At 38.1% G+C, this 25,682-nt stretch overlaps 1 protein-coding gene and 1 long non-coding RNA gene across 2 annotated transcripts in view; one reads left to right on the forward strand and one right to left on the reverse strand.

The window, feature by feature from the left end:
• LOC311438809 (von Willebrand factor D and EGF domain-containing protein-like) overlaps nt 1–25,682 on the reverse strand; it is a 177,182-nt gene that overhangs the window by 92,152 nt on the left and 59,348 nt on the right. Inside the window, exons 7-11 of the mRNA XM_084523694.1 lie at nt 22,238–22,455; nt 19,486–19,559; nt 12,351–12,621; nt 9,214–9,392; nt 4,731–5,665 (exon numbers count right to left, since the gene is read on the reverse strand). Coding sequence (XP_084379820.1) covers nt 4,731–5,665; nt 9,214–9,392; nt 12,351–12,621; nt 19,486–19,559; nt 22,238–22,455 — 1,677 coding nt within the window. The remainder of the gene's footprint in view (nt 1–4,730; nt 5,666–9,213; nt 9,393–12,350; nt 12,622–19,485; nt 19,560–22,237; nt 22,456–25,682) is intronic.
• Nucleotides 12,799–22,347, forward strand: LOC311438810. The gene is made up of 4 exons (XR_014694326.1): nt 12,799–14,544; nt 16,652–16,780; nt 21,692–21,969; nt 22,230–22,347. It is a non-coding gene; the product is annotated as an uncharacterized lncRNA (long non-coding RNA).

A 25,682-nucleotide genomic window follows, 5' to 3' on the forward strand; every position in this document is an offset into this window, starting at 1 on the left:
GTATTTCTAAGATCAGGTACTTTTATAGATACACAGTTTCTGTATTGTTACATAGAGAAATTGAAAATATATATTCTACATCACTCAGAAATGAAATCATAAATAGACTGTAATACATGAAGCTCAGTACAGTTCATCACACTGACTCACTCTAGAACATGGCAGTACTTTTCCCTCTCCTTTGTTAATGCTGAAACCAACTTCTCTTGCAGAGTCCCCTCTCTAGAGATTTGCATTTCCCTAAGCCAAAGACAAAGGAGAAAGTTCTGCAAATCCAGTTTGCCAGCTGTTACCTAGTTTTCTTTTAATTTTCTGGGAATATTTTTCTCCCCAGTTTTGCTCAAAGAGTACCAAAAGACACATCCTGTTCTCATTTTCTTCTTTATCAAATATGCTTTTGGAATCTAGTATAAAGAATTAAAACTAAATTATCTAAATTAAATTATTGACCCTTCTGTAAGGACATAACAGCATTTCAAATGCTTGTCCCAGAGACTCCTAATGCTGGAGAAGGTTACTTAAGGGGGCTGAATTCTGACTATGTTTTGGACCTCCTTGCAGATCATTGATTTCCAAAAACATTGCAGCCAGCTCAGTTTCCAGGGTCCAAAGCTCTGACTTAGGGCTGTCATAAGGTAAGCATAAAACTTCTGAGGTAAATGAGAAGCTGTGGAGTAATTTGGACTCAGACATTTTTAATGGGCCTCTGTCATTACTTGTGTGAAGAGATGTTCTCTAACATTGAGGTCACAAATACATGCAATATATGCAGAAATAACATTCAAAGATTGTTGCACAGACACAAGATCAAATACTCAGAAGTCAGTAAAAGAGAAAAGATAGTTTTAATCACTGGTATTCACTAAAATCTTGGTGAGCATCCACTGAACATCCTAAGTTAATTTTCAGAGCTCTGTTCCCCAGATGAAGGCAACCTCATTAAACAGGATGACAATCTCCAAACTGTTACTACTGACATTAGGGGAAATTTGCACTGCCTCCTACTCATCCATCATTTGGAAGAGCTGAGAACTGCTTGGGCAACATGCTTTGGGAAGAGTGGAGCAAGAGCAATTTACAGATTCAAAGGTAAATATTTTTCAAAGTGTTTTCTATTTGTGGAAGCCATGTTGCAGAAGATATTTGCAACTCTCTTGATCACTGCTGCTCCCATTTGTAAATATTGTGATATCTTAGGTAAATTTGGTCAGTAAATGATCTTCTTCATTTCTAGTGTCTTCATTTTGGGGGAAAATAACAACAAACCCAGTGAAATCCAGCCAAACAAAACCCAGATTTTTTTACTAAAGAGGATCCCTTCTTTACCAAACAAACTGTCAAAAATGTTGCCAACTGTTTTCCAGATGTTGATGTATTTTTTTCAGTGGTCTGTGGGCAAAAAAAGAAAAACTTAAAAGCTGTATTTACTTAAACAGCTGATTTTTAATCCCAACTTTCCCATTTTAATGAGAAACAGATTGCAAAGTATTTTGAATAAATATTTTCTTTACGAAGTGGAACACACAGTGAATTGCTAAGTAAATTTATTGTCTGCATGAACATTTGGGAAACAGCAGCTCCTCTTGAACACCCTTATTTTCATACCTAAAACAGCTCAGAGTTTTCCACAGGTTATAGGGTATATCCCATGGACTGTGCTGCATGTTCAGGGCTTTACCCAGTACAAGTTGGTAGAGAGACTACAAACAGAAAAAATATATATCTGTATTTAGCAGAGAAGATTTTAGCAATTGAAGTGAATTTTACCAGCCTTTATAAAAGTCTGTTATGACATTTTGATTTTTGGTTTTGCTTTTCTTCCATACAAGTGTGTAAGTTCCCATGTATACCCAGGATGTGGAATACAGCATGAGTGATTGTTGTCATCTCTCTGGAGGTGGACTGCTGTTGATGAGAGGGCAGCATATAATCTCATTAGTATGGTAGGAGAAAAGAAAAATGAATGGTAAATATGCACCAGGTCAGGTGCACCCTTGGGAAGACATGTCTGCACATCAGAGTTATCCCACTACCTGTTCCTTCGGAGCAAAATGAATACTGGTGGCTCAACATGGTGATTTCTACTACATTTTGAATTCATGGTTTCTCTTCTGAGCTCTCTTTACTTATCTAGAAAGCATTCTTTTCCTCTTGGGTACTAATTATTAATTTGTTTCATTGGTTTTATTGAATACAAAATAATATTTGTACTTTAAGTCGGTAGAAAATGTTTCACAAGTTTTAGTTAAAAACAAACAAACAAACAAACAAATACAAATTCTTAGTTGCAGCTAGAAAATGTGCACTGCAGCTCAGAGAGGGCTTTGGGAAGGTGACTTTAAGCCACAATATAGAAAATTATAATAAGCTATAATACACAACAGACATGGATCATTTTACCTATTTGAGTCTACTTTTTGACTTGGTAAATGGTTTGGGTGAAGTGCCCTCTGCAAAGGCAGCGTTATACCTCAGAACTTCCTTGCCATGCAATAGCTGAGTGTTTCTGCAATCCCATGCCTATTGGACATGGACCCAAAGTGAGGCAGTTGTCAGGTTATGGATGCAGACACTATTAAAGTCGATGTAATATGAGGTCTATAGAGTGTGCGAGAGAGCACAGTGGTCTGTTGATTTTTACATTAAATATTGCCTTGAAATGTCGGGAAAAGTGTGTGGTAATTTTGGAAAAGGGTCTCCTGTATTTTGTTAAGAAAACTGCAGCAGCAGGGAATGCTAATTTTATTGAAACACTAACAAAGGCATGCCCAGCAAATACTTTATGAATTGATGTGACGTGGCTCTTCTTGGTCCAAAGCCAAGATCACTTCCCTGGGGACCAGGCTAAGCCTGAGGCTGCTATGGCAGGGAGCATGCAACGAAAAATCTCAACATCCTCATGGCAGCTCTCACTCTGTGGAAACCAAATTGGAGGCCAGGAGAAGTGGAGAATAAATCTTTCCAGGGAAGTAGTGCTGGAGAGGGGAGGAGGGTGCTGGGAGTCTGTATCTTGACCAAGGCAGAACTAGGAACTCTTTGGAAAACTGGAGTCAATAGTTAGATTTATTTTGAACTCCAATAAACCATACTCCCAAGAGAGAAGAGTTTTGAAGCAAAGACCAACCACGTCATTGTCTTCAATGGGAGAAAAGTGAAGTAAAAGCAGTGAGAGACATGAAGCAGTCAGACCAGTGAGCAATAACAGGTCATTTGCCAAAGCTGATGTATCATTTCCCATTCCTCACTCACCATGCAGTCTCAGGCCATGTTCTGGGTTCTGGCCCTGTTTATAGTTTATGTAACAACAAAAAGACAAGGTGCCATTACTTTTTAGTTGAAAGGTCATACTGAAGTTATTTTCCACTAATCTTAGGGACTTCAGCCGTAGAAAAGCAAAATAAAATTTAAACATCCAGTCTAAGCAACTCCTCTACCCTGACTTGACATTTTTCACAGAGAAATGAAGTTAAACATTGAGTTATATATTGAACAAATACTGCAGAATTGCTCAAACTGCTTCTCAGTCCCTGATGTCAGTTGTTCTCTGTGTGAATGAGAATGAATTTTTCAAAAATTTAGGAAATGTAGAAAATGATCCTATAAATTTTAGCCTGCTATTAAAAAGAAGCAAATGTCAGGATATATTTTACCACTTCAAATCAGTGCACTGACAACATGTTTATTGTGAAGAATGTGGATAATCCTGTCCCAGCTAGTAAATGCCTTGGGTGTATCAGATGTACTGCTGAGTTCCATGGCTGTCTGAGATTTGGGTGCCTCAGCTAAGCCATAAGAGACTGACCCTGGATAGGAGCTTTGCCTGTCCTAAATACAGGATATTGTCCAGTAGCCTAAGCATTGTAGCAAGAGGCTTTCCCCCACATTTGGGATGGATGAAGGAGCACGCCTTGTTATTTCAGCTTAGCTGAAATGTTGCTTCTTAAGCTGCAGGAACCCAACTGTGTGGCTGAGCCTTAAGTACCTTTTTGTAACTTTGAGTTTAAGCTTATGTGGTTTGCTGAGGCAGGGCTTACGTTTTGAAATTAATGCGAACATTTATGTGTGTGCTTAGTTTCAAGCACTTTGAGTACTCACACTGGACTTGGATTTATCCACTGAGGGGCTGAACTGTAAAGAAGAAACAAATCTAGTAGGATAGTCACCTGTGTAAACGTAAGGCAATTCAGAAATATTTGCAGAATCAGGTCTGCAGGTTAAAGTATATTCTGTAACTATTTTATGGCTTTGACAATGTTATCTGTTCATTTTGTCATATATATATATATATATACATATATAATATGGAGTTTGAAATACATTTCAAATTTTATTCTCTGTTGATGAGGGAGAAAAATAAAAGAAGTATCTGTACAGTGTTAACATGAATATTGACCACAAGGTGAGCAGGACCCTCTTTTTTGTCAGAAGCTTGCTTGTCAGCATGCTGGTGATAGATCAGATGTAAAGAAAATCACTTCTGCAAAACCAATTTGCTAAGGGGCTTGTAAAATCCATTTTTAAAAAGTTACTGAGGCAAAAAAAAAGTGAAGGACCAGCCAACCAGACATTTTGATCAGCTCTTCAAGGTCAAAAACTGATTACTAATTCATCAAATATCTTACTGGTAGCACTGTTTGAAGAGCAAACAACTCTGTGCAGATGTTCTACCTAATAACTTTAATACCATGGAAAGATGGGTAGGGTAGGAACAAACAGAATTTTTTACTTACTCTTGGCAATGCTACAATCATAGGAGCTGTGGTCTTCAAAGCATTGGCAGCCCAAGTTCGTGCATTGTCCATTGCCGTTACAGAAAGCAGGACACCGGAGAATGGTGAGGATTTCCTCCTGGGTAGCAGATGTCTGGTTTCTGACATGAAACACTTTACCTCTGCTTCTTAGCACTAGTCTTTCACATTCATTTTCCAAAAGTGCTATCAGTGCCCTCACCCAGGCCATGTCATCCTTGAGCTGCAGATCTAAAACGCATATATCAATGGCCTCATCTATTTGCTCTCCAAGGAGAGTCTTACACACCAAGCCAATGGTGGAATTTGCAAGAATTCGGTGGCAAATCTCACGAGCTTTGGCTGAGGTTAGACCGTTGGGAGTAGGCCATCCCAGTGGAAGTTTTGTCCGAATCCCTTCAAAATAATCCTCTGGGAAAAAATAGGCAAAGCTGTCTGAGTCTGTCTGGCTTGGGCTATGCAGTGGGTAAAAGGATGAGTACTCATAGTAGTCTTCTTGCCTTTTTGCTCTCTGTAGTTGTTCTGTTGGCTTGGTAAAGTTAAGGAAACCGTTGTTTTTCATGGAAACATTATGTGCAAGGGCTTTTAATCGCTCCTCGGGGCTACCTCGCTTTTTGACTGATTTAGGCAGATATCTTTGATCAAAAGACTTGGCTGACAGTTTCCCATCATTTCTTAAAGCAGACTCTTTGCCTGAGTGAGTGACAAACTCTGATGTAACATCTAGATACGGGATTGCAGAAGTGTAATCTACATTATCATAATGGCAACCAGGAGATTGAGTCTGAAAGGCATTCGGTGTGTTTACCAAGGACACAGACTTAGTGCTCTCCTTCTGACATCCGCAGTAATTTTTCCTTTGCTTCCCCTCAGAAGGTGCTGGAGTCTTGTCAAATAAACTCTTTCCCGGAGGTATTCTGGTTTAAAAATAGAGGGAGATTAGAGAGAGGAAACTTTCAACAAATTGGTCTACACTGCTAAGTAAACTTCCTTTCCCTCAGGCTGGGGGATGTATAAATTCCCAGTCTAACAATGTACTTAAGAAAATGCTTAAGTTTAATCTCTGTTTTCTTTAGTCATTTCTGTGCTGCCCTTCTTGAGATGTCCTGTAGGTTTTTTAGCACTATATTGGGACTTTTTGGTAACAGATGCTTAAGTGCTTTGCTGGAGCGGTGCCTAAGTGTGGGATGTCACTTTGCAGAACTTTTTCTTAGGTGCAGGTTGCCCTTTGCATATTACACATGAAATAAGGCCTTGGATTTGTCCCTGGTGTGACTCAGATACAGCTTGGAGAATTACAAAAAAGATATATCTGTTTCAAATACTTCATTATGAAAATCATCTTTAACCATTTGCCTGGATTTTCTACCAGCTGTTTCCTCTAAGACTTGGATCACACTCTTTTTTTTTTTTTTTTTTTTTTTTTTTTTTTTTTTTTAGTTTTTCCTTTTTAAAATACATACTTAATTTAATTTCTGGCCTTTAATGGAGCTTTCTTGGAGCTTTTCTTTGGACACAAAGCAGTTTTCTAATGATCATGGGGTTAGGCTATCATGTAAGGTATGATGATTTTTTGTCTCCCTTTTCAATTTACTCCAACTTTAATGATAAATGAACTTCAGTTTGAATAAACAGCAATGACTGAAGTTTCCCTGGAAATTTCATGAGCACAAGATCTCTTATTGATCTTATATGTGCAGTGCAAGAGGCCTGGAGTTTCACAGAAAATGATGTTTCTTGTGTCAATAGCTGGCAACTCTTTATTTCCAGACAAATACGAAATACCACCAAAAATTTAAATTATTTTGGCACCAGTTTTGTCTTTCAGCCAGAGGGTTCAGGAAGGTGAAAGCATTTGTCAACATTTCAGAGCCAAACACTACTGTGGAAAGAAGAATTGACTTTATCCGATTTTTCCAATGTGCGGACACAGCAGAATACAGTGTGGTAAAACAGGATGCCTTTTGTGCTCACAGAAATGCACAAGCTGTTCCGTGCTCAGCACTGGCTTTCCTTCAGTCTTGGTCAATAAAACATGTTTTGCTGATTGAGGAAGTATTGAAGTGACTTCTTGTCCTTTGGACAACACAGCTTTAATTTCCAGTGGGCATCCTGCACACAGTGTTTATCCAGCCCTGACTGGTGGTGCTACCTGAAACAGAGGTGGCTCAGGCTTGCATCACAAATTAACAATAAACCTAAGGCAGCAAAAGTATTTTTTTTTCTTTAAGGGGACACCAGATAAACTGAAGACTAGGTAAATATTAGATAATAAATAAATAAAAATCACATAAAGTAATCCCAAATTGGGACAGAAACTTAAAACACAAATGAAAATTTCAACAAAATGAAACACTTTTACCTTGGTATTTTATTGAAATGAATTGTTTCACTATTTCTATGTGAATCATTTGGAAACCACTGGAAAACCCTGTTCTTCCTCATGGGCACATACCTCGGTGAGCAAGGAAAGGCCTCCTGTCCTTTGCACAAGATAACTAGATTACCACTCCTCTTGGTTGCCCATTACAACCAAGGAAAAGCTAAAAACAAGTATTTCAGACTGAGTTGAATACTATTACAGAGAGACCAAAAGGAATAGCCGTGCTCCTGATTTCTCAATAATTGCAAAAGGTACAGAAAACTTCTTTTAGCTACTTAAAATACATGTTTTGGAATTCACGTCTGCCTTGTCCAGATGCTATTTAAGGACTGGGAGGATCTGATGTTGCTTTATTGTTTAAAAGATACATTGGAAACCTGCTGTTTTAAACAGATTTTCAGCTGCTTGAGAGTAGACGGAGCCAGGGACAGAGCTGAACTGCCAGATGGTGAGCACTCAGACTAGCTTCAGGTGCTGCAGAAAGCATAGCATGCTTTAAGTGTTATTTAAAATGAAATTAATAGCTGTGGACGTAAAATCAATCTCCAGGTTGTGTTTTTTATTGCACCATTTCTCCGTTAGTGGATCAGAGACTGATCCAGTCTCTTCTGGAGGTAACATTAGTCTTTCCATTGGCATTGCTGGTTTTTGAATCAGGCTTCTGAAGGGTGCTTGAGACTCCATCCTTGAGAGTACTGTGAAGTTGAACTTGTCACCCATCTTGCTCTTCTCACACAGCACGAACTTTCCATTCCTTTCCTGAAGTAGCTCCATCATATGTGACAAGTACTAGAAAACTCTTTACTGTTTTATAAGTGAATTCCTGTATGTTCTGCCTTGGCTTCTGATCTTTCAACAAACATGTCTGACCATCTGCTCCCAATGTTCTTGTTAGCCTCTCTTTGGGTAGGCAGAAGTTGGTTGTTGTACCAAACTATTTCTCTAGTTGCCTTCCCAGAAGCAAGTTCTGACTCAACCTCACAATTTTAAGATGTTAGAGAAGGCTGTTGACTTCTAAATAGCACAATTTGTAGCTACAGGTCAAAATTGCCATTAGATAGCAATTATGTAGGCTGGTTGAATGTAACTAGAATATGGGAGAAGTGTTTATTTATTTTCTAAAATGCACTAGGTCTAAAAAGTATTGCATTTATTGTGTACTAAGTTTCCATGTACAGATTAGGTGATAAATTAAGCTGCGTGTTGACCCATCTAACTGTGGTTTGGGTTTGATCCAGCTGTGCTAAATTTTCATGCACTTGCTCTTCACACATTAAAGAAGAAAATATCATGGCATGAGCTGATCTTGAGAAATCTGCACAGCAGTGTTCACCTTATTTTCTCCCTATCTGTAAGACATAATTCACAAGCAAACCTACACAGTCAAAACAGCCCAGTTCACTTTTGGGAATGCCTTTTAGGTATGTTTAGAGAACACAGAATTAAAATGTGAGCTGCTGCTGGGGACAGGGACAGGGACAGGGACAGGGACAGGGACAGGGACAGGGACAGGGACAGGGACAGGGACAGGGACAGGGACAGGGACATGTCAGAGTGCCAGGCTCCTGGCTTTAGTTCCAGACCATGGAATTTTTTTTGAGCTCACCATCATCATTAACAGAGTAGATATTAACTTTTAGCATGGTACATATATTACCACACTTTGTCAAAATGTAACATTTAATCTATACTCACATATTGCAATTAGTGTTCAGGAATAAAAGAACAAGGGAAATACCAAACCCTTAATTAATCCCTATTGTCAGTTATCTACATTTTCCAGTGCGGGTGAGAACTGCATCTTTTTTTAACAGCTGAGTGGGATCTTAACACAGCTGTTAAGTTGACATCACTTGTGAATATAAACTTCTCCTCAGTAACTGCTTATGTGCATTGTGCTGACTGAAAAATAAGCCACCATGCTGTTCGAATGGTAATGGGCCTCCAGGCTTCCTTTGCTTGATGAAGCAGGTCTCTCTGCCAGGTCATTAGGGGAGTACATAATGAAATTAACGTATCAACATCCCTGGATTTAGTGCTAGAGAAACATCTCCCGGTCTGGGATCCTCTCTCACTTTGTACCTCCACTCTTCTACGAAGTCTTCCTCAGGCACATTGCTCAAGTCGTTGTGACTGATCCCATCAAAGAGGCCACACAAACCTCTGGTGCTGTTGAAGTCACTGCTCGGCGTCCTTACTGTCAAGCCCATTCCCCACTCGCTCACATCAGCTCGAACAAATGCTCCTGAAGGGAACAGGATCTGAAGAGGCAGAAAAAAAAACACAGTGAATTGAAGCCATTACCAGGCTTTTTATGCAATAAAAAATGTCCCTTTTTATAAACAAAGATATCAAGGTAAGACATTGGCAATGCCGGTGGTAATTTAAGATCACTTAGATGCACTATAAATATTTATATGTGCTATTATTTAGCTTGCTTTCAAATTTTACGGTGCTACTGTCTGACAATGTTACATAAATATAAAACTGCACGAGTACTTTCTTTTTAAATTAATAATTACATTCATTGAAGTTTTCCCACTGGTAAGTTACCAGCTAATTTTTGAAGCAACTTCCATGACAATAAGACTACCCTTGTGTCTTTGCCTGGGAAATCATTTCTTTTAGATAAACTGCCAAGTCTGAAAAACAGCTTTCTTCCCTCTGAAAAATCGTTTCATTTTCCAAGGCTGGATTACCCAGAAAATGATTGTGTTTTAAAGTGGATAAAGCAATTTTCTCATTAAAGAACTTCTGGTAGGCTTACACTGACCTTTAAAAGAAAAAAAATCTTGAGGGTAAGACAAAGAACTAGCTGTGTGGATAATGGATTTTTCAGATTGGTGGTCCAACCAAAAAAAAAAAAAAAAAAAAAAAAGAATAAATCTGTTCAACTGAAATGTATTTTTGTTTGTTTGTTTTATTTTTCTAGGTAAAAAGAAAATGATTGTGAAACTGATCCATGCCAAGAGTGGGAGCGAGAGCACTCTATCCTGATAAGTAATCTTACTAGTTTGTTTGATCCAAAACTTGTTGGAAACTTCTCATTACAGTAATTTCAAAATAATTATCTTACTTTTTTTAAGTCACCCCTGGCTGAGAATAATTGATTCAACCTACTAATGCCCATTGCTTTCTTTCCAATTGTTTTTTAGGTCCCTTATAATCTCTTCCAAACCAAATCTATTCATGCTTGTGAGAAGTGTTTAACTTAAATTTGTATTTCTGTTTTGGAATCCAACTTTTGCATTTTGCAATAAATAACACTCTTGTCCATTTTAGTTTCACAGTCCTCATTTCAACAAGGAGAATACTTTTTGTGGAAGCCTGTGCATGCCCTCCTGGTTCAGTTGAGACAAGCAGTAGAGTTCTGCTGACAAAAAGAGCTGTGGACACTGTACAGTCAACACAATCCCTCTGTGTTTTGACTGGGGCAATCAAAGCATTAGCTTTGGTGAATAATGAAAATCATCAGGTAAAACCAGCTCTCAGAGTACATCAGAAGGTCTTGGTTGTACCTCCACCTTGGCTATAAGTCTCATTTATAAGTAACATTTTTTCTTATTTTTTTAAGGGGATGAGGAGAAAACTCCAATGACTTGATGATTTGATTACTTTTATTTATTTATTTATTGTGGTTGTTTAATAAATAGATCAGGAGGACTGCAGTTGACATAGTGCTGGGTAGCATTTGGTTTCCTCCTTCAGATAAACATGTGCCTTCTAATTAAATGCTTTACTACCAGGAGGAGCATCTCCCACAAGGCTGTCTATAAAATCCTTGCTGTCAGGACTGAATGAGCTGTTTCAGCCTTCTGTACTGCATGGATGGATATTTCCAGGTGTGGATTTCTTTTCAGAGGGCTGCAACCCTTCCTTTCCTGCTGCTCCTGGAAGGCAAGCCATCTGCCACAAAGGACCTACCAACAGCCCATGTTTTCCTAAATCACATGGATGTAACATTGCTGATTGGGACGGTGAAGAAGATTTTTTTGAGACCTAAGCTTAGAGCGATAGGTAGTAACAGGCTGCTGAAAGCTGCTACAGAAAGGTGTAACAGCCTCATTCCAAGCAGCAGCCTTGCATGATGCAGGAGAACCTGCTCCTATCCTGTGCAAGGCTGATGAAGGACAAATGCTGAGCAAATTGAGGTGCACTGCTCACAGTGGTGCCATCAGGGACCATATTCATTGCCTACAATTCCTACAGATTCCCATTCAGATCAGGTAAGGATTCTTATTCATGGCCTGGAGGTGTCCTATTTTATTTTAAACACAAAGGAAATCAGTGAAATTTACACAAGGTGTAAATGAGGATAGGGATTCCTTGCTACAATTATGCTAGTAATAAAACAGTAATTATATTGCATTCAGTTGCAAAATGAAATGACAGCTTGCTTCCTGCTTTTTCTCTATTCTATAATTAACAAATTTTCAATTACTACCTCATCAAGATCTTTTCCAAGTGAGATCACAAGGACAGCCAAACACAGGCACTCCCTGGCATTGTTCTGGCTCTGCTGTGGACCTATCTTCACCCAAAATGTCTCCTGGCAATAAATCTCGATGACAAAAGTTTAGGATAAAATTATCTTCTTGGATGTATTTTGTGCCTCTTCTTCTCACCAACCCCACTGGTGCAGCCTGCTCTTATTCTTCCAGTGATTTCACTGGATTAGTGTGGATAAATGATATCCATGCAAAATTTGTAATGGCCATATAATTTTTTAGGCAAATACTTTAAATTACAGCAAATGTTGCACATTTGCAGCCCATTTCCATGGCTTCTGGGGGCTATCTGTATCTGGCTAACATTGTATTTTTCTTACACTGTAAAACTACATTATTCTGCTACCTGTGATCTTTCCTTGAATATTTATATCAGAAAGATCTGCAAAGAAATTTGCTTTATGTGATGTGGTTAGGTAGTACCCAGCACAAGTGAACTGAGAGTGGCTCACCAATAAGTAAGCAACAATATTGGCACTTGGATATGCCTCTAAGAAATTTCCAGAGATATTTGTTTTGTTTTCTCTTGCAGTTGGTTAAACCAAAACTTCAACCCGCTTCTTCCCTGCATCTCATTTTTTTGGTATATTTTGCTGCAGGCACTTCTCATGCCTTCAGATAGATATTTTTGCAGCAACTTTATTAATAATTCAGAAATATTAAACTGGCATTTTTAAGAACAGCAACAAGAGTACTCAAACATCCACATACTGTGATTTTTCTCCCTCCGTAGGCCTTTAGGATTTTGACCTGTGGCGATGCCCCAGTGCTGCGGATGGCGAGCTGTGGCCTAGTTTCCTGAGAATGGCCATTGCAGGAGTCCAGCATGACGACGTCGTCCCCCTCTCGTGCAGCCACCCCACAGTTGCAGGCCGTGGCGGATCGGAGGCCTCCACAGTCCCACTGCCGAACGTGCACTTCGAACGCCCGCGATGTGCTCTGGCACAAAAGGAAGGTGCCGATTTTGTAATTATCGTAACGCCTAAATGATGACAAACAAAACCAGGATTTAGAGACCCAATGCATCCACCCAGAGTGACTGTCTGTGCCCCTCCGGCATCGTGGCTGGCTTGGAAGAAGGGGAAGATCCAGGTGCAGGGAAGCATTTCTCCAGCACCATAAGCAGGCTGTAGCTGTCACCATTATTAGCTGGGAGTGCAAAAGAATTCATGTGAAAACCTGGTCGCTGTCTGCGAGCTGCTGCTATGGCAACGGGCATGGATAAAAAGGATAAACATTTGATAAAAGCAAACGGGAAGAAGTCCCTGCCTCCAGGCCTTAATAAATATGTTTTGGTTCTAACTGGATGCTTTACAGCATGATATTCTTCAAAGCAAAATCAGTGCTCAGATAACCTCTTCTGTGACTAATCACCAACTTTTACAAGTCTGACTGTGGCTGGGCAAATATTTCATGTGAAAAACTGGGCTTCTACTGAAAACCCATTAAAACAAAGTTGGTTCCTCCCCAACAACTTCATAGTAAGCATACCTTCTGCTCTAAATGGATCGTCAATCGGAGCACTGCTGTGTGTGGAACAATTCAGTACTTCCATTCTTCTCCATACAAAAAATCCTTGCTCCATGTGAGGCCACGGGCAAAATAATTTTGGATGTGTTTCCCTTGGCCAAGGCCAGATCCAAATCCTCATGACCACAGAAAGTGCTAGTAGGTTTTCCAAACTAGGGACCTGCAAAATCCTTTTCCTCTACTTGTTCAGGTCTTTCTCCTTACACCAGAGCAGATTTTATTTTATTTATTTATTTATTTATACTCTAGTTTATTTCCTGATGTATAAAGTTAAAGAAAGCAGTAGCTGCATATTTTATATATGTTGCTGGAGATTTCTGCATACAAGCCAGCAGCTAACATCTTTAAAAGCAGTGGATTCTTCTTCCTTTACAGGCACTGCATTTATTTTTAAACATGATTTTTAGGAAATTAAGCATAATGGAAACTAAGCCATAAGCTTATAATAATAAGCATTATTGTTTTCTACAGTAAAAAGGAAAATGCAAAAAGGAACATACAAAAAAATAAAATCAACCACTAAACTAAGTAACAGGATTATTTTTAAGCAGTGTCATAAAAACATCGATGTTTTTGCATTCTGTTAATGTGTTCTATACAGGCGAGAAAATAATTTGTTTCATTTTGGCTCAAGAACAAAGAAATTTTAATATGTATATATCTGCATTTTATTTCTCTCCAGAATAAAATCCATAGAAAAATATGTAGCTTAAAACACAGCAAGAATTTAAACTCCAACTGCTTTTCTCTGCAAGAAACCACATCTGACATTATACTTCATCTTAAAAAAACTTAGTGAAGTTGGCAATAAAACGATATGATTTTGAATGCTTTTGTCTCATCTTATTTTCTAATCAGGTATATAAATCCTAAGTGTGCAGTGCAGATGCTGCTGCTCAGACTGATTAGAACTAAGGACAACAGAAAAAAAAAAGTTAGTCTCTTAACATCAAGAACTAATTCTGTTTGGACCTCTACACAGAGAAGACTGAGGAGCCAGGAAATTTAATGAGAGTGACCTTCCACAGTTCCCTTCAACAGACCTTTCAACAGGAAGAGCCTAGAAGGAAAGGTATTTAGAGAGGCTGATGGAACATAATGCCTCAAAATGGCTGTATCCAGACTAATCAGGTGTGTCTGGTAAATAATACTGTATTAGCATACACATATAAATATCATTCCAGCAATGGGAGTTTAATAAGCACTGCTTAATAAGCGTTGACAGTGGACTGAATCCAGCTCTCTTGGAAGTCACTTAGCGTCCTTCAATTAAGTCATGACATAGATTGCATGGCACATAACAAACAGTAACGTGTCTAAATTGAAGCTTTCAGCTGCCTTTGAATTACACGAATGGGTAATTGAATGTAATCAGGTAAATTTTTGTGATGTTTATACAACTGTAATTGTGATAATGATTCTTTGGACAACATTTGAGAAAACAGGTTGCAGCCTTGTGAAACTAAAAGCACAAAGGAATGTTACTGGGGCTCTTGCAAGAGGGAGCTCTGCATATTATTTGTGAACAGACACTACAAACTGTGTCAGAATTGCTCTCCATTGTAAATTACCCCATTCTGCTTCCCTGTCTATGGCTATGAGTGTAGTGGATGTAAAGTATGTACTCTCCCCATGTATGTATTTGGGTTGTTTTTCAAGGACTGCATCAAATTCTTGTCCCAGCGTGAAGTCATAGCTCAAGTTGTGCTCTAAATGTGAGAATTATAAAATGCTCATAAGTCTTTTGATATGACAATAAGATGCTATAGGAATCATTTCTCTTGGTTCACGATAAATGAGGGACAGAAGGAAACAGAAAAATCCTCGCTTCCAGTAACATTAAAATAACTAATGCATTGTGCTTAATATTCACCAAGCTACCTTTTTATTAATTTTTATTATTCACTAATTATTGTGACTGTTCCTACAGTTTTTCTATCACAGTTCTGTCACCAAATCATTTATTTTTCTTGTGTTCCTCTGAGCTCCCTCTTTCCTTACGAGTAAAAACTCTTTTATACTAGCTGTGACCCTAGGAAGAAGTGGGTGATGCTGAAGGATGTCCTCTGGTTTCAGAGTACTCATTACTAAGGAGCAGCTCTGTTATTCTCAAAGAGTAAAGCTGCTGGGTTATGTTCAGCAGCCAGTGTATGCTTGGGGATGTGTAAATTTCTACAGACTATCAAGAAAGAACAGCCCTCTGGGAGGGCTGCTCATGCCCAGGACTTAGTTGTGGGCTGCCGTGATGAATGCCATTAAAACCAACCACAAGCATGAAGTTTTGCAAGCTGGGGATTTTGTCACTCTGCAGAAAATAGTGCCATTCCACCTGCAATAATATTGATGGATGGATTGATGTAAATTTTTGAGAAAGCTCAAAAAAAAAAAAAAAGTAAAATGGAAAATAACGTGAATGATATATATAGTTCACCAATCAAGAAGTATTTCCCTTTTTATATTTTACCTTAAAAGGATATTCTCCACATTTAGTTTTAAGCTAATACTTCATGTTTAAGAACCTACAATTTATGTCATGAAAAGCTTTTATATTTATAATGTGCCATAACTAATAATGAGGGGTATACTTTTGCTTTACCAGGCTTTCACATTTGTTTAATTTAGAAGCTACTTTGCTATAAAAGGAAGAGCTCTCTCTGGATTTTAGCTAGTATAATTAATGCCGTTTTACATCGATGCACCAATATACATAAATTGATTGTGCTTACGCTGTAAAATACAACACATTCTTCTTTGATTTTCAGTCACTTCTTTTGGTCAAAAGACTAGAATGATTACAAGATAAATATTTCTACAGAAACATTAGCCAGAGGCATAGCAAAGGGGAGTGCTATCATTAGAAGTGTGTTAGGTATTTCAGTTATATAAAGAACAATGAGCTACCTCAGATGGGAGTTCACTATGTCAAATTAAACAAACAAATTAATTAATTAATTAATAAAAACACATTGAAATTGAAAATATATCTATAATATATATATATATATAATATATATCTATAGAAGTTACAAAAGGAAGTATTATTGTGAAATCTCACAAAATAACTTACAATTTAGAAGTGACCATAGGAAAATTTTGCTGCCAAAAAGCACATCAATATCTTCTGGTCTTTTGTTTTTCATACCATTTTTCATTTTCTTCCACTTTAAAGCTGCTAAATAAACTATTTATATTTTTTTTTAAGTTAAGCTAAACTTAACTTAAAAAGTTAAACTAAATTTTAATGAGCATTGTTTTTCATTTAAGTTTTCTATTTTTGTGTCTGCTTTCATGCTTGTTTGTCTCCATTGTGTATTTTTTCTTCTTTTCACCATTTTTAGTAGGAAAGTGAAAAAAGGTAAGCAAATCTAAGAAAGGTAGGAGTGTGTTTACGTGCATGCCTATTTGCATAGAAAACACTCCTACTGTTTTGCTCTTGGCAATGCTCCCCATCTTCAGACTTTCTTTTGCTTTCCTTATGACAGTTCTTTATACAGCCATCCCCAGGACTCCATGGAGAGAGGATGGAAAATGCACCACAGGGACAATTGACTACTACCTGTCCACGGCAGCTCTGCCTACAACATTTTGACCTTAGAGTCTGCTGTATCCTGGTAAGCTGACCTACAGGATTCTAGATAAAGTGGTGGAACAAATTGATTTCCTTGAGATATATTGCTTAATGGATGCTCTTCTGTTGATCTCAGAGGTAGTTTTGGTAGTTTCTTTATTAAGCTTTGTTTGCTGCCATCTTTGTAGCCATGCAGAGATGAGAAAAGGGTGTTTTCAATGTTTCCTCTCTCCCCTGTGTACTGTTCTTACCTGACCTATGTCTACCAATCACTTAGAGGTGATATAGCTCCTGATGCTGAAAAGCATCCATTCATCCTATTTACCTATTGCTTCCTAGTCCCTAGGAGAAGTTTCTCTCTCTCTCTCTCTCTCTCTTTTTATTTTTTATTATTATTTTATTTTATCTTCCTTTTTTCAACGGTTGACAATCTGCAGATTGGTCTGAAACATTTTTTTTTTTTTTTTTAATTGCAGAACTCTCGTATGGTTTCTTGTGTCCACAGTTTGTGCAATTATTCCATATTCACAGTACCAAATGCACCCCACATTTCAAATACAGTTTCCCACCACATACCCTTTCATGAAACAGGGAAATGCTTCTATTGCATAACTCCGTGTCTACATCTGTGTCTACCTTTATCTATAGGCTGTAGGTTTGTATCAATAGAAACACAGGAACTGCATTCCCCACTCCTTATATACAGAGCTTTAAAATCATTTGATAATATGTTAAAGTTTTTTTGGATAGGCAGACAGAGAAGTTGCTTAACTGACATCTAATAGTGTAGCATAATCATTACAATAATTGAAAGAGAAATTATTTACAATAATAAATGGGAATATAAGTAGGAGTAATGGGACTGTGAAATGATGGGTAAGAAACTTGGCTGAATATCAAATGATATATCTTAGTGAAATAACCTGGTTATTGAGATGGCAAAAGCCCCATCACTTGGCTCATTTAAAGCTATACTGGACAGAGCAGTAATGAATGCCCACAGCGAAAAAACGTGAGGTTATCAAGGGGCCAGGTATTCCTGGGACTTTTCTGTTTCAGAGTTGTGTGACTCAGAGGCATGGTGCCACAGAAGGACAGGCATTTCCAAACTGCTTGTGTTTAAATGGAATTGTAAATTGCTTAGAATTAGAAGTATTTCCATGTGCTGTAAATAACAGAGCTCCAAAATGAGTTACTGAAATAAAATTTCTCTGTTTTATTTTAGACCTTTTGCCCATGGAAGCTATGTAAAATTGTTCTACATGGCTGATAGTATTCCCCCATTCCAAAAAGCCATTTTCAGTAATTTATGACTTCCTAAATACAACAAGCTGTCAGGTCCCTGTCCAGCCTTGGCCCTAAATCAGAACAGAATATTTTAAAACATAAATATACAAAGAGTTTTTAAATAATATTCTGATCTCATGTAATACACAGAGTCGAAATAATGGTGAATACCACGAGGCACATAAATGTCTGTGTACCACTTTTTCTTCCCCATTTTCTTTATACTGAGAAGCCAAACTTGCACGAAATAAGTGCTTGAACACATTGGAGATGGCATACAGCAAAAGGAGGAGGGAAACTAGAAAGTCCCAGGTGTGCAGAGCTAATCTCCTAGCTCAGACTACCCAGTTTATGCAACATCTTTATATGAGGCAGATGTGTAGCCTTTAACAGAGCCACTGCCTTTCTCACTCATTTCATCGAGAGATTTCTGCAGTTTTGACGTCATTTCAGAGTTCATGTTCTGACAAATATATGCTTCTGCCTCCAGAGCATGCTGGATTGAAATTGGGACATTAGGATATCGAAATTAGAATATCACGCCTGCCGAGCCCCTGTGGACGATATGCTCATAAAGTCATTATCTGTGCCATTAGGAGGTTAACGGTGGAATGACAAAACTGGAATGTGATCTGAAATATTAGTCACTTTACTTCAAACATACCAGATGTAAACTTTAAAAACTGTCTGTTGTATTTCATAGTTAGGGTAGAGTGCAGGTTTCCAAACATAAAGATACCACGTTTGGATCACTAAGTTTTTAAGCAATTATGTAGGAGCACATCTGTACATTATAGGAGGATGAACAACTTCAGTTTTGCAATATTTTTGCATACTTTCCCTGAAATTTGCCAGTCATAATTTCTGGACTTCTTTTGCCTGAGACAGCAGAACCATTTTTATCATGTTTTGGTTGTGATTATGACTGTCAGCTCCATGCAGAGATATAGCCATGAGTAAACTAGACCTGGAAGTAGATAGGAGAATGCAAGAGCATATTTGGGCTGAATGAATTTGTGTCAGGTATTACTAAACTGTCAGGAACAACATGGGCTATTTGCACAAGATGTGCTTCTACAGGGACAAGATGGCTCACCTGGGTGGAACTGGGGTGTCTCTAACACCACGCCACATGACATAGAAACCCTCTCAAAGTCATTAATGTTGGTTTTGTTTGAAGAGAATTTTGGAGTCTGACCTTGAGCTTGTAAAAATAAAAACCTCTCAAAACCTCTCAAAACCGTTGCAGGTTCAAAATGAATCCTTTTCCCATCCTTTTGTTAAAATGAATATAAACAGCTGGAAGGAAAACATGTATGTTACTCAGGCACTACATTAATCATTATAAGCAAACTAGTACAATGCTTTTTTGGTATTCTAATGTAAAGCCAAATGCATGCTATATCCAGAAACTGAAAACTGCAGTAATCGAGCCAAATTATTTCAAAGTAGAATACTCACCATCCATCAAATGTGATAATGTGTGGATCAGTGAAAGAGTAGCAGTTCCCTGTTGGGAGGTCTCGAACTGTGACCTAGTTAAAATGAAATGCGTAATGAATACAGTCTACACAGCAGTTTTTCTTCATTACCGCTCCTCACAAAACATTAGGGGCAGGATTCATGTGTCAAGTACAAACTAAAATCTGACTTCTAAAACATAATTGTGGATGGGTACAAAATAGGCTTTGCTTTCAAACAACTGAGTTTAATCCCATGCAATATGGGAGTTCAAAGTGCTTCTATTCTACCAGATGTAATGCACTGTGTAGCTGGTAAAAAGCAAACCTTTTGTATTAAACTTCTTTGCTAAGAAGTAGATCATTCACTGAAATTATCAAGAGAGTAGAGTGCTCATTAAATTGTACTAATTTTAATGCCTAAAGGATTGTATAAGGTATGCTGTAATTAAGTAGCATTAGCATATTTTAGCAGTAGTCACTGTCTGTCCCCTAGCTTGACCTTAAATTTCCTGATACAGCATGTGAATGTCTGATTTGTAAATTTTATGTGAACATTATCAATTGGGTACTGGTGACAAGGACACAAATTAAGCTGGTGGAGCTGTCTGCTTTTGGCACATGAATGAAAGAGGAAAGGATTTACTAGAGCAACAAGGATCATCAGCTTTGGCTCTTGTTACTTGGAAATAAACCAGGTCAGAGACAAGGTCTAAGACTCTGGTGACCTGCAAGGAGCAGATATACCTGTGAAAGCCAGAAGTCATGAAATCCCCTTGGGAGTTGCAAGACCTGAATCTCAGGCCCTACTGGGCCTGTACTTCCTCTGCCTCTCAAGATGGCTCCTTGTCATGGCTGTGTACTCTGCTATCCAACCCTCAGAAATGCAAGACTGGGGTGTGCAGTGATTTGCAATACAAAGGGCTCCCAGTCACACTGGTGGGCATGACGAAGTATTATGATTTTTCCATATCCAGCCTGCAGGGCTGATTTCTTGGCCAGGGCTGTTAATTCCTTGCGTGCTTTTTGCCCATGAGAAATCCAAAGGTGCAATTCAGTTAGTTCTGCCACCATCTGCACAGCAGGGAAGAAGAATGACCACTATATTCTTGTATATTATTTCAGCGACAAAGCAGAATTTAGCTTTTAGGAACAGTGGAGAAATTAAATAAATGAATAAGAGGGTGAAGATAAAACCACAGTACTTGATAAAATTCCTCACCCGAGGCAATACATCATCTGTATTTCAAAATGTCCCTCAACCATCACACAGAGACATTGCTTAGACACCCACAGGTGTCTGGCATCCCAGACTATTAAAGTGATTGTCTGGAGGAATGAAGAACTTAACACCTCTTTGAACAGCTTTTTGATCTGAGGTCAATCGTATCATTTGTGTTTACCAGAGTGATGTAAAGAAGTATCTCTGAATTTTCCCATTTTCTCCATGGCCACAACCTTTTCTGCTCTGCTGTTTTCTTGCATGGTGCTGGCAAAGGATGCAAGTCTCAGTTATAGGCAGCCCTAGTGTACTGAAGAAATCAATTTTTTCAGGTGTCTGACTTTGTCAGAATGTTCTGCCCACCATTTCTGTTCAATTTTCAGATAAATCAAAAATATTTGAGCAAGTCTGAAGGACTATAGACTATGCGGATTTTAATGTATGGATTTCTCCTTGATATGTTGCAGGAGCAGTTTTACATTAATGCCTCTAATTAACTGCAAAGCAGCAATGGGGAAATGGGGGGAATAGAAGGTAATGTCTATTATGTTTTCATAGATCAAGTTTTAACTGAGATAGATTGAATTTATTATTAAAATTGATTAATTCCATTTCACATTTGATACATTTTCATATTTTAATGGAAGCATTCATAGTTTCCAAGAAAAAAATATGAATATGTGTGTGTACTACATTGAATTATCTGCAATTTCTGATTTAAGAATCTTAAAAAGTATAAGGGAAGCCTGTGTTGGAGAAGGAAGGAAATAAACACATGCTAGACATTTTACATTTGAAGGCAAAAATTCTTTTGGTCCAATTTAATCTTATCCTACCATGAGTAAATCCACCAGAATCAGGACAGTGAACTTACAGATTTAGCTGGGAGCTTGTTTTCAGTTACTTTAAATGCTCCAGCTTAGATGTTCCAACTGCTCTGAGAGTTTTAGCTGAGTCAAATCTGTCTTCTTGCTTATTCCCCCAGGTGGTGGGATTTTGGCTTTCAGACCTCCCAGCTGAAGCTCTGAACCAGCTCCACAGCCAGCAGGCCAGCTCCTGCTCACCATGCTGCCTGGGCCAGGCTTCCTGCAGGGACAGTGTGGCTAGCCTCCCTGATTGATTCCCATTATCTTTACTTTGGATGCTCTGTACTACGATAAATGAAGAGACAAAGCATCTGTGTTGTCAGAGGCATCCTAGAGATTCCTGGAACAGTCACATATTGAACACGGTGATGCTGAACCCTCCTTTTTCATTAGCAAGGTACAGCCTTTCCTCTGCTTTTCTCCAAACCGCTGGCTGGTTACACGTATAATCCATCTGTTGGCCTTACCAATGGACTAATTGAGAATGAAACCTAAATCTGTTAAAGCAAAAAGCTTCACTCTTAGTTTTCAGAGAGGCTGTTTTAGGTTACTGTGCGAACAGTGGTCCACAGGTTTTTATAAGATTAAGGTTTATCATTGCCTCATTTTCTCTGATGCTATACCTCCCATTTAAAATTGTCACATTTTCCATTTTAGGACCTAACCTTCACATCCTTTGGTGTGTGAGCCCTCCAAAGTGAATCTCTCCATCCGACTGGCTCAGCTCTGATGCGGCTGATGCGGTTCCCATCCTGAGCAAAGTCTGTCACGGCTGTCACCGTCAGCGTGGCTGCTGCACAGCTGCCCTCTGAGCAGGGCATTGGCACCAGGTCCACCTGGCATGCTGAAAGGGCGATGTCTGGCAGCCCTGGTAATTGCCTGTCTAAAATGAACAGGAACACTGAGTCTAACAAGAAATATCCAAACAGTTATCAATCCCATCCAACACAAATACTTTACATTCCAGGACACACACCTGTTGAATTCAGAGAGGTTTTGCGTGAAGATGGTTGCAACTGACTCAGTCTGCCATCCTTTAGCACATATTTTTTTTCCCCTACAGTAGACAACTTACTGAAACTCATCAGTGCTTTTCTGTCCATGGGTGCTAATATTTCTGGAATGACAGTCTTATCTTTATGGGTCCGTGCCCAGGAAATGAAGATGAGTTGTTTTTGTGACAAAGAAAGAGATGAAACTGTGTTTCTGGAAAACATTTATCTTTCACTAGCTTTATTATAACAAGGTATCTGCTGGGAGTTATTTAATTTAAAGCATAGAGAATTTTTGATCTGGAAAGGGAATGTTCTCCAGTCAGTTTTTAGTGAACTTTGGATCCATCATAGGAAGATAAATGCAGCAGATTTGGAGAGCTTTCTCTGTTACTTACTTTTGGTTATACTGTGATGCTGTGCTTTACTTTCTAATCTGTAAAATAATGGGGTTGTGAGATAAATTCACTAAAAGATTGTGGAAAAGTAACAAGTTAATGATGATACTGGCTATGTAGGTATCTGTGATGGGTCGGGAAGTTAAGGATGGTGAATAAAATCAGTATGGCAATGGCAACCCAAGTTATTCATGAAGCTTTGCACATCATATATTTCCAAAAGGAACCTTTTCTAGTAGGGCTAGTAGTGTCCATTTCCCTTGAGGATTAACCCTCCATGCTTAAATCCCAGGTAAAAGACAAACCAATCTGCTTGATTTCTCTTACATTGACATTTACTATCATTTTTTATTTATGAACAGTGAATAATAATAGCATTTGGTTCTGATACAGCTGGTCTGCATATCAGATAGTGTCTATCTGCTCCTCAGGAGCAGACTAACCCTTCGTGAGTCCTTTGTTAGGTAAAGAATGAAATCATGGCCCTACCAGGCCATCAGAATCCTGCTGCTGATTTCAGGACTCCTGGCATTTGTGCTAAGTGTTTAGCTTTCTCTCCCAGACCAATATTATCAGCAGATAAGAACAGTGTTATAGAAATGACGGCAATAGAATTAATCAGATATGAAAATAAGTGATTTCCATATAATTTTTCCCATTTGTAGAATTGCTTAATAATTTATAGTAGATGACATTCAGGTATTTTACAATGGTATTTCTAATGCAATCACATAATCAACATTTTATTCCTTATGGAAAAGACTCATAAAATGTAATTGAAATTAACCCTGTAGAGTTCTATAAGAATGGAACTGAAAAACCTACAACTGTTATTAGTACATCATCAGTCATTCCAAATCCTTAAAGGATGCCTTACATCTTATAGAAAAGTCCTGGTTTATTTTCAAGGTTTTTGATTCAATTAAATTGGAGGCTTCCATGAAGAATAGTTATTGCTATTACAGTCCCATGAGCTCTGCTCACAACCCAGAACAAAAGTTTAAAATCAAAGAAAATCATCTTGTCAAAATAGCAATGATAAACTTAACAGAAGCTGAACTCCAGTGGCTTTGCTGTGTCTTGGCATTCATTATGATATTGTCTGAACTTAGAGAGATATTTCTGTGCTTGTAATTAGCTTTCTTATCACTTATTCCCTACATAATTAACACAACAGCGTTGTCAGATGGACTCAGTCAGACAAGGAGCTTGTCGGTTAATTTGCTTGGTATAAACGAATCTCAGCTAAAATAGCTTTCATTTTCAATTTATAGCACTGTGACTGGCACTATGTTTTTCAGAAGCCCTCAGCATTCCTTCAGATAAAAAAATGGACCCTACTGACAATAAAGGCTGAAAACAAACCTATGGTTGTACAAACACCCAGCAGTAGGTACTCAACCTTAAGTACATATAGATATCTCAGTTGATCAATACTAGTTCAACTGCCATCTAAGGAAACAGCCTCAGGGTGGAGTAATCAAAGGTTAGAGTTGGTTATTAGTTTAAGCTACAGAAATGTGTTGATTAAAACTGTTGATTAAAACTGCCTCCGTAACAGCAAACTACTTCAAAGATTAGTTAATTGGTCAAATTTTGACTCCATCCTGGCAAATCTTGCCACCAACACATCATGCCCATTGACAAATTGAAAATAAATCTACTTCTGCAGATCTTGCCTCATCTTTTTCTTCCAGTAAAATGCATGTTGTGGGACTGGAGAAGACCATGGCAACAGGTCAACCTCATTCCAATCTATCTAACTCAAAAATTACCTTGGTAGTTTATGTGACTAATTCTCATTTGATCCCTGTCGGCTGTAGGTTTGGAGGTTGCTTGGAGGTTTCAGGGATATTCCACCACACACGAGCCTGCATTCTTAGCTACCTCAATATCTAAGAAAATCTGTTCCCATGAGCTCAGCAAATGTTTGCCTGATGGACTAGCAGAGACTGTAAGCCAAGAGCAATATGTAGAAGGGAACAGCACTGAGCCATGAAGAAATGCAAAGTACTCCATGTACGAGAGCCAACACAGCTGCTGGAACCATAAGGTGCCGTTCAGTTTAAGATCATTGTGTTATGATATCATTTGAATGACATTTTTTTTTTTTCTTCTGTCTGTGCTGGCTGAGGATGGAGAGAGAAAGGAGATGAATTCAGAAAAGGAAAAATATCAGGAACTATCTGGGCTTTGGCAGCTGTTTTTTTTTTTTTTTTTTAATATTATTTTTATTTGATCTCTCTTTTTGTGCATTAATCCTATCTGTAAACATTTTTCTCACTGAATCACCCATGGAAGAAAAATAAACCCCTTGTTAGAAAAATGGTTGGATATTTTATTTGGTGCAAATGGTAAGTAAAACTCCATATAGGGCCCTTGGTTAAGCATGATATTCCACCAGATTAACCTAGGAAAGTATACACTGTTTAAAAGAGCAAGAGGATTTTCTAAGTGACATTGTCAGTGTTTCCAAGTTAAAAAAATAACTTTAGAAAGAGAATAATACATAATCATAAGAATTTTTTTTTTCTTCTTTATTAAGACAGACAATAACTGTAAGGCAGAAAAGAGAAACATTTACTGAATAATTAATATGCAGGTGAGTTTCTTATTGATAATTGATAAAATTATTCTAGCTAAGGCCATTTCTGCTACAAAAAAAAAAAAAGAAAAACAAACAAACAAACAAACAAGCAAGCAAACAAACAAACAAACAA

Source organism: Aythya ferina (genome assembly GCF_964211825.1).
Source record: "Aythya ferina genome assembly, chromosome: 6".
NCBI classification, from domain to species: domain Eukaryota; kingdom Metazoa; phylum Chordata; class Aves; order Anseriformes; family Anatidae; genus Aythya; species Aythya ferina.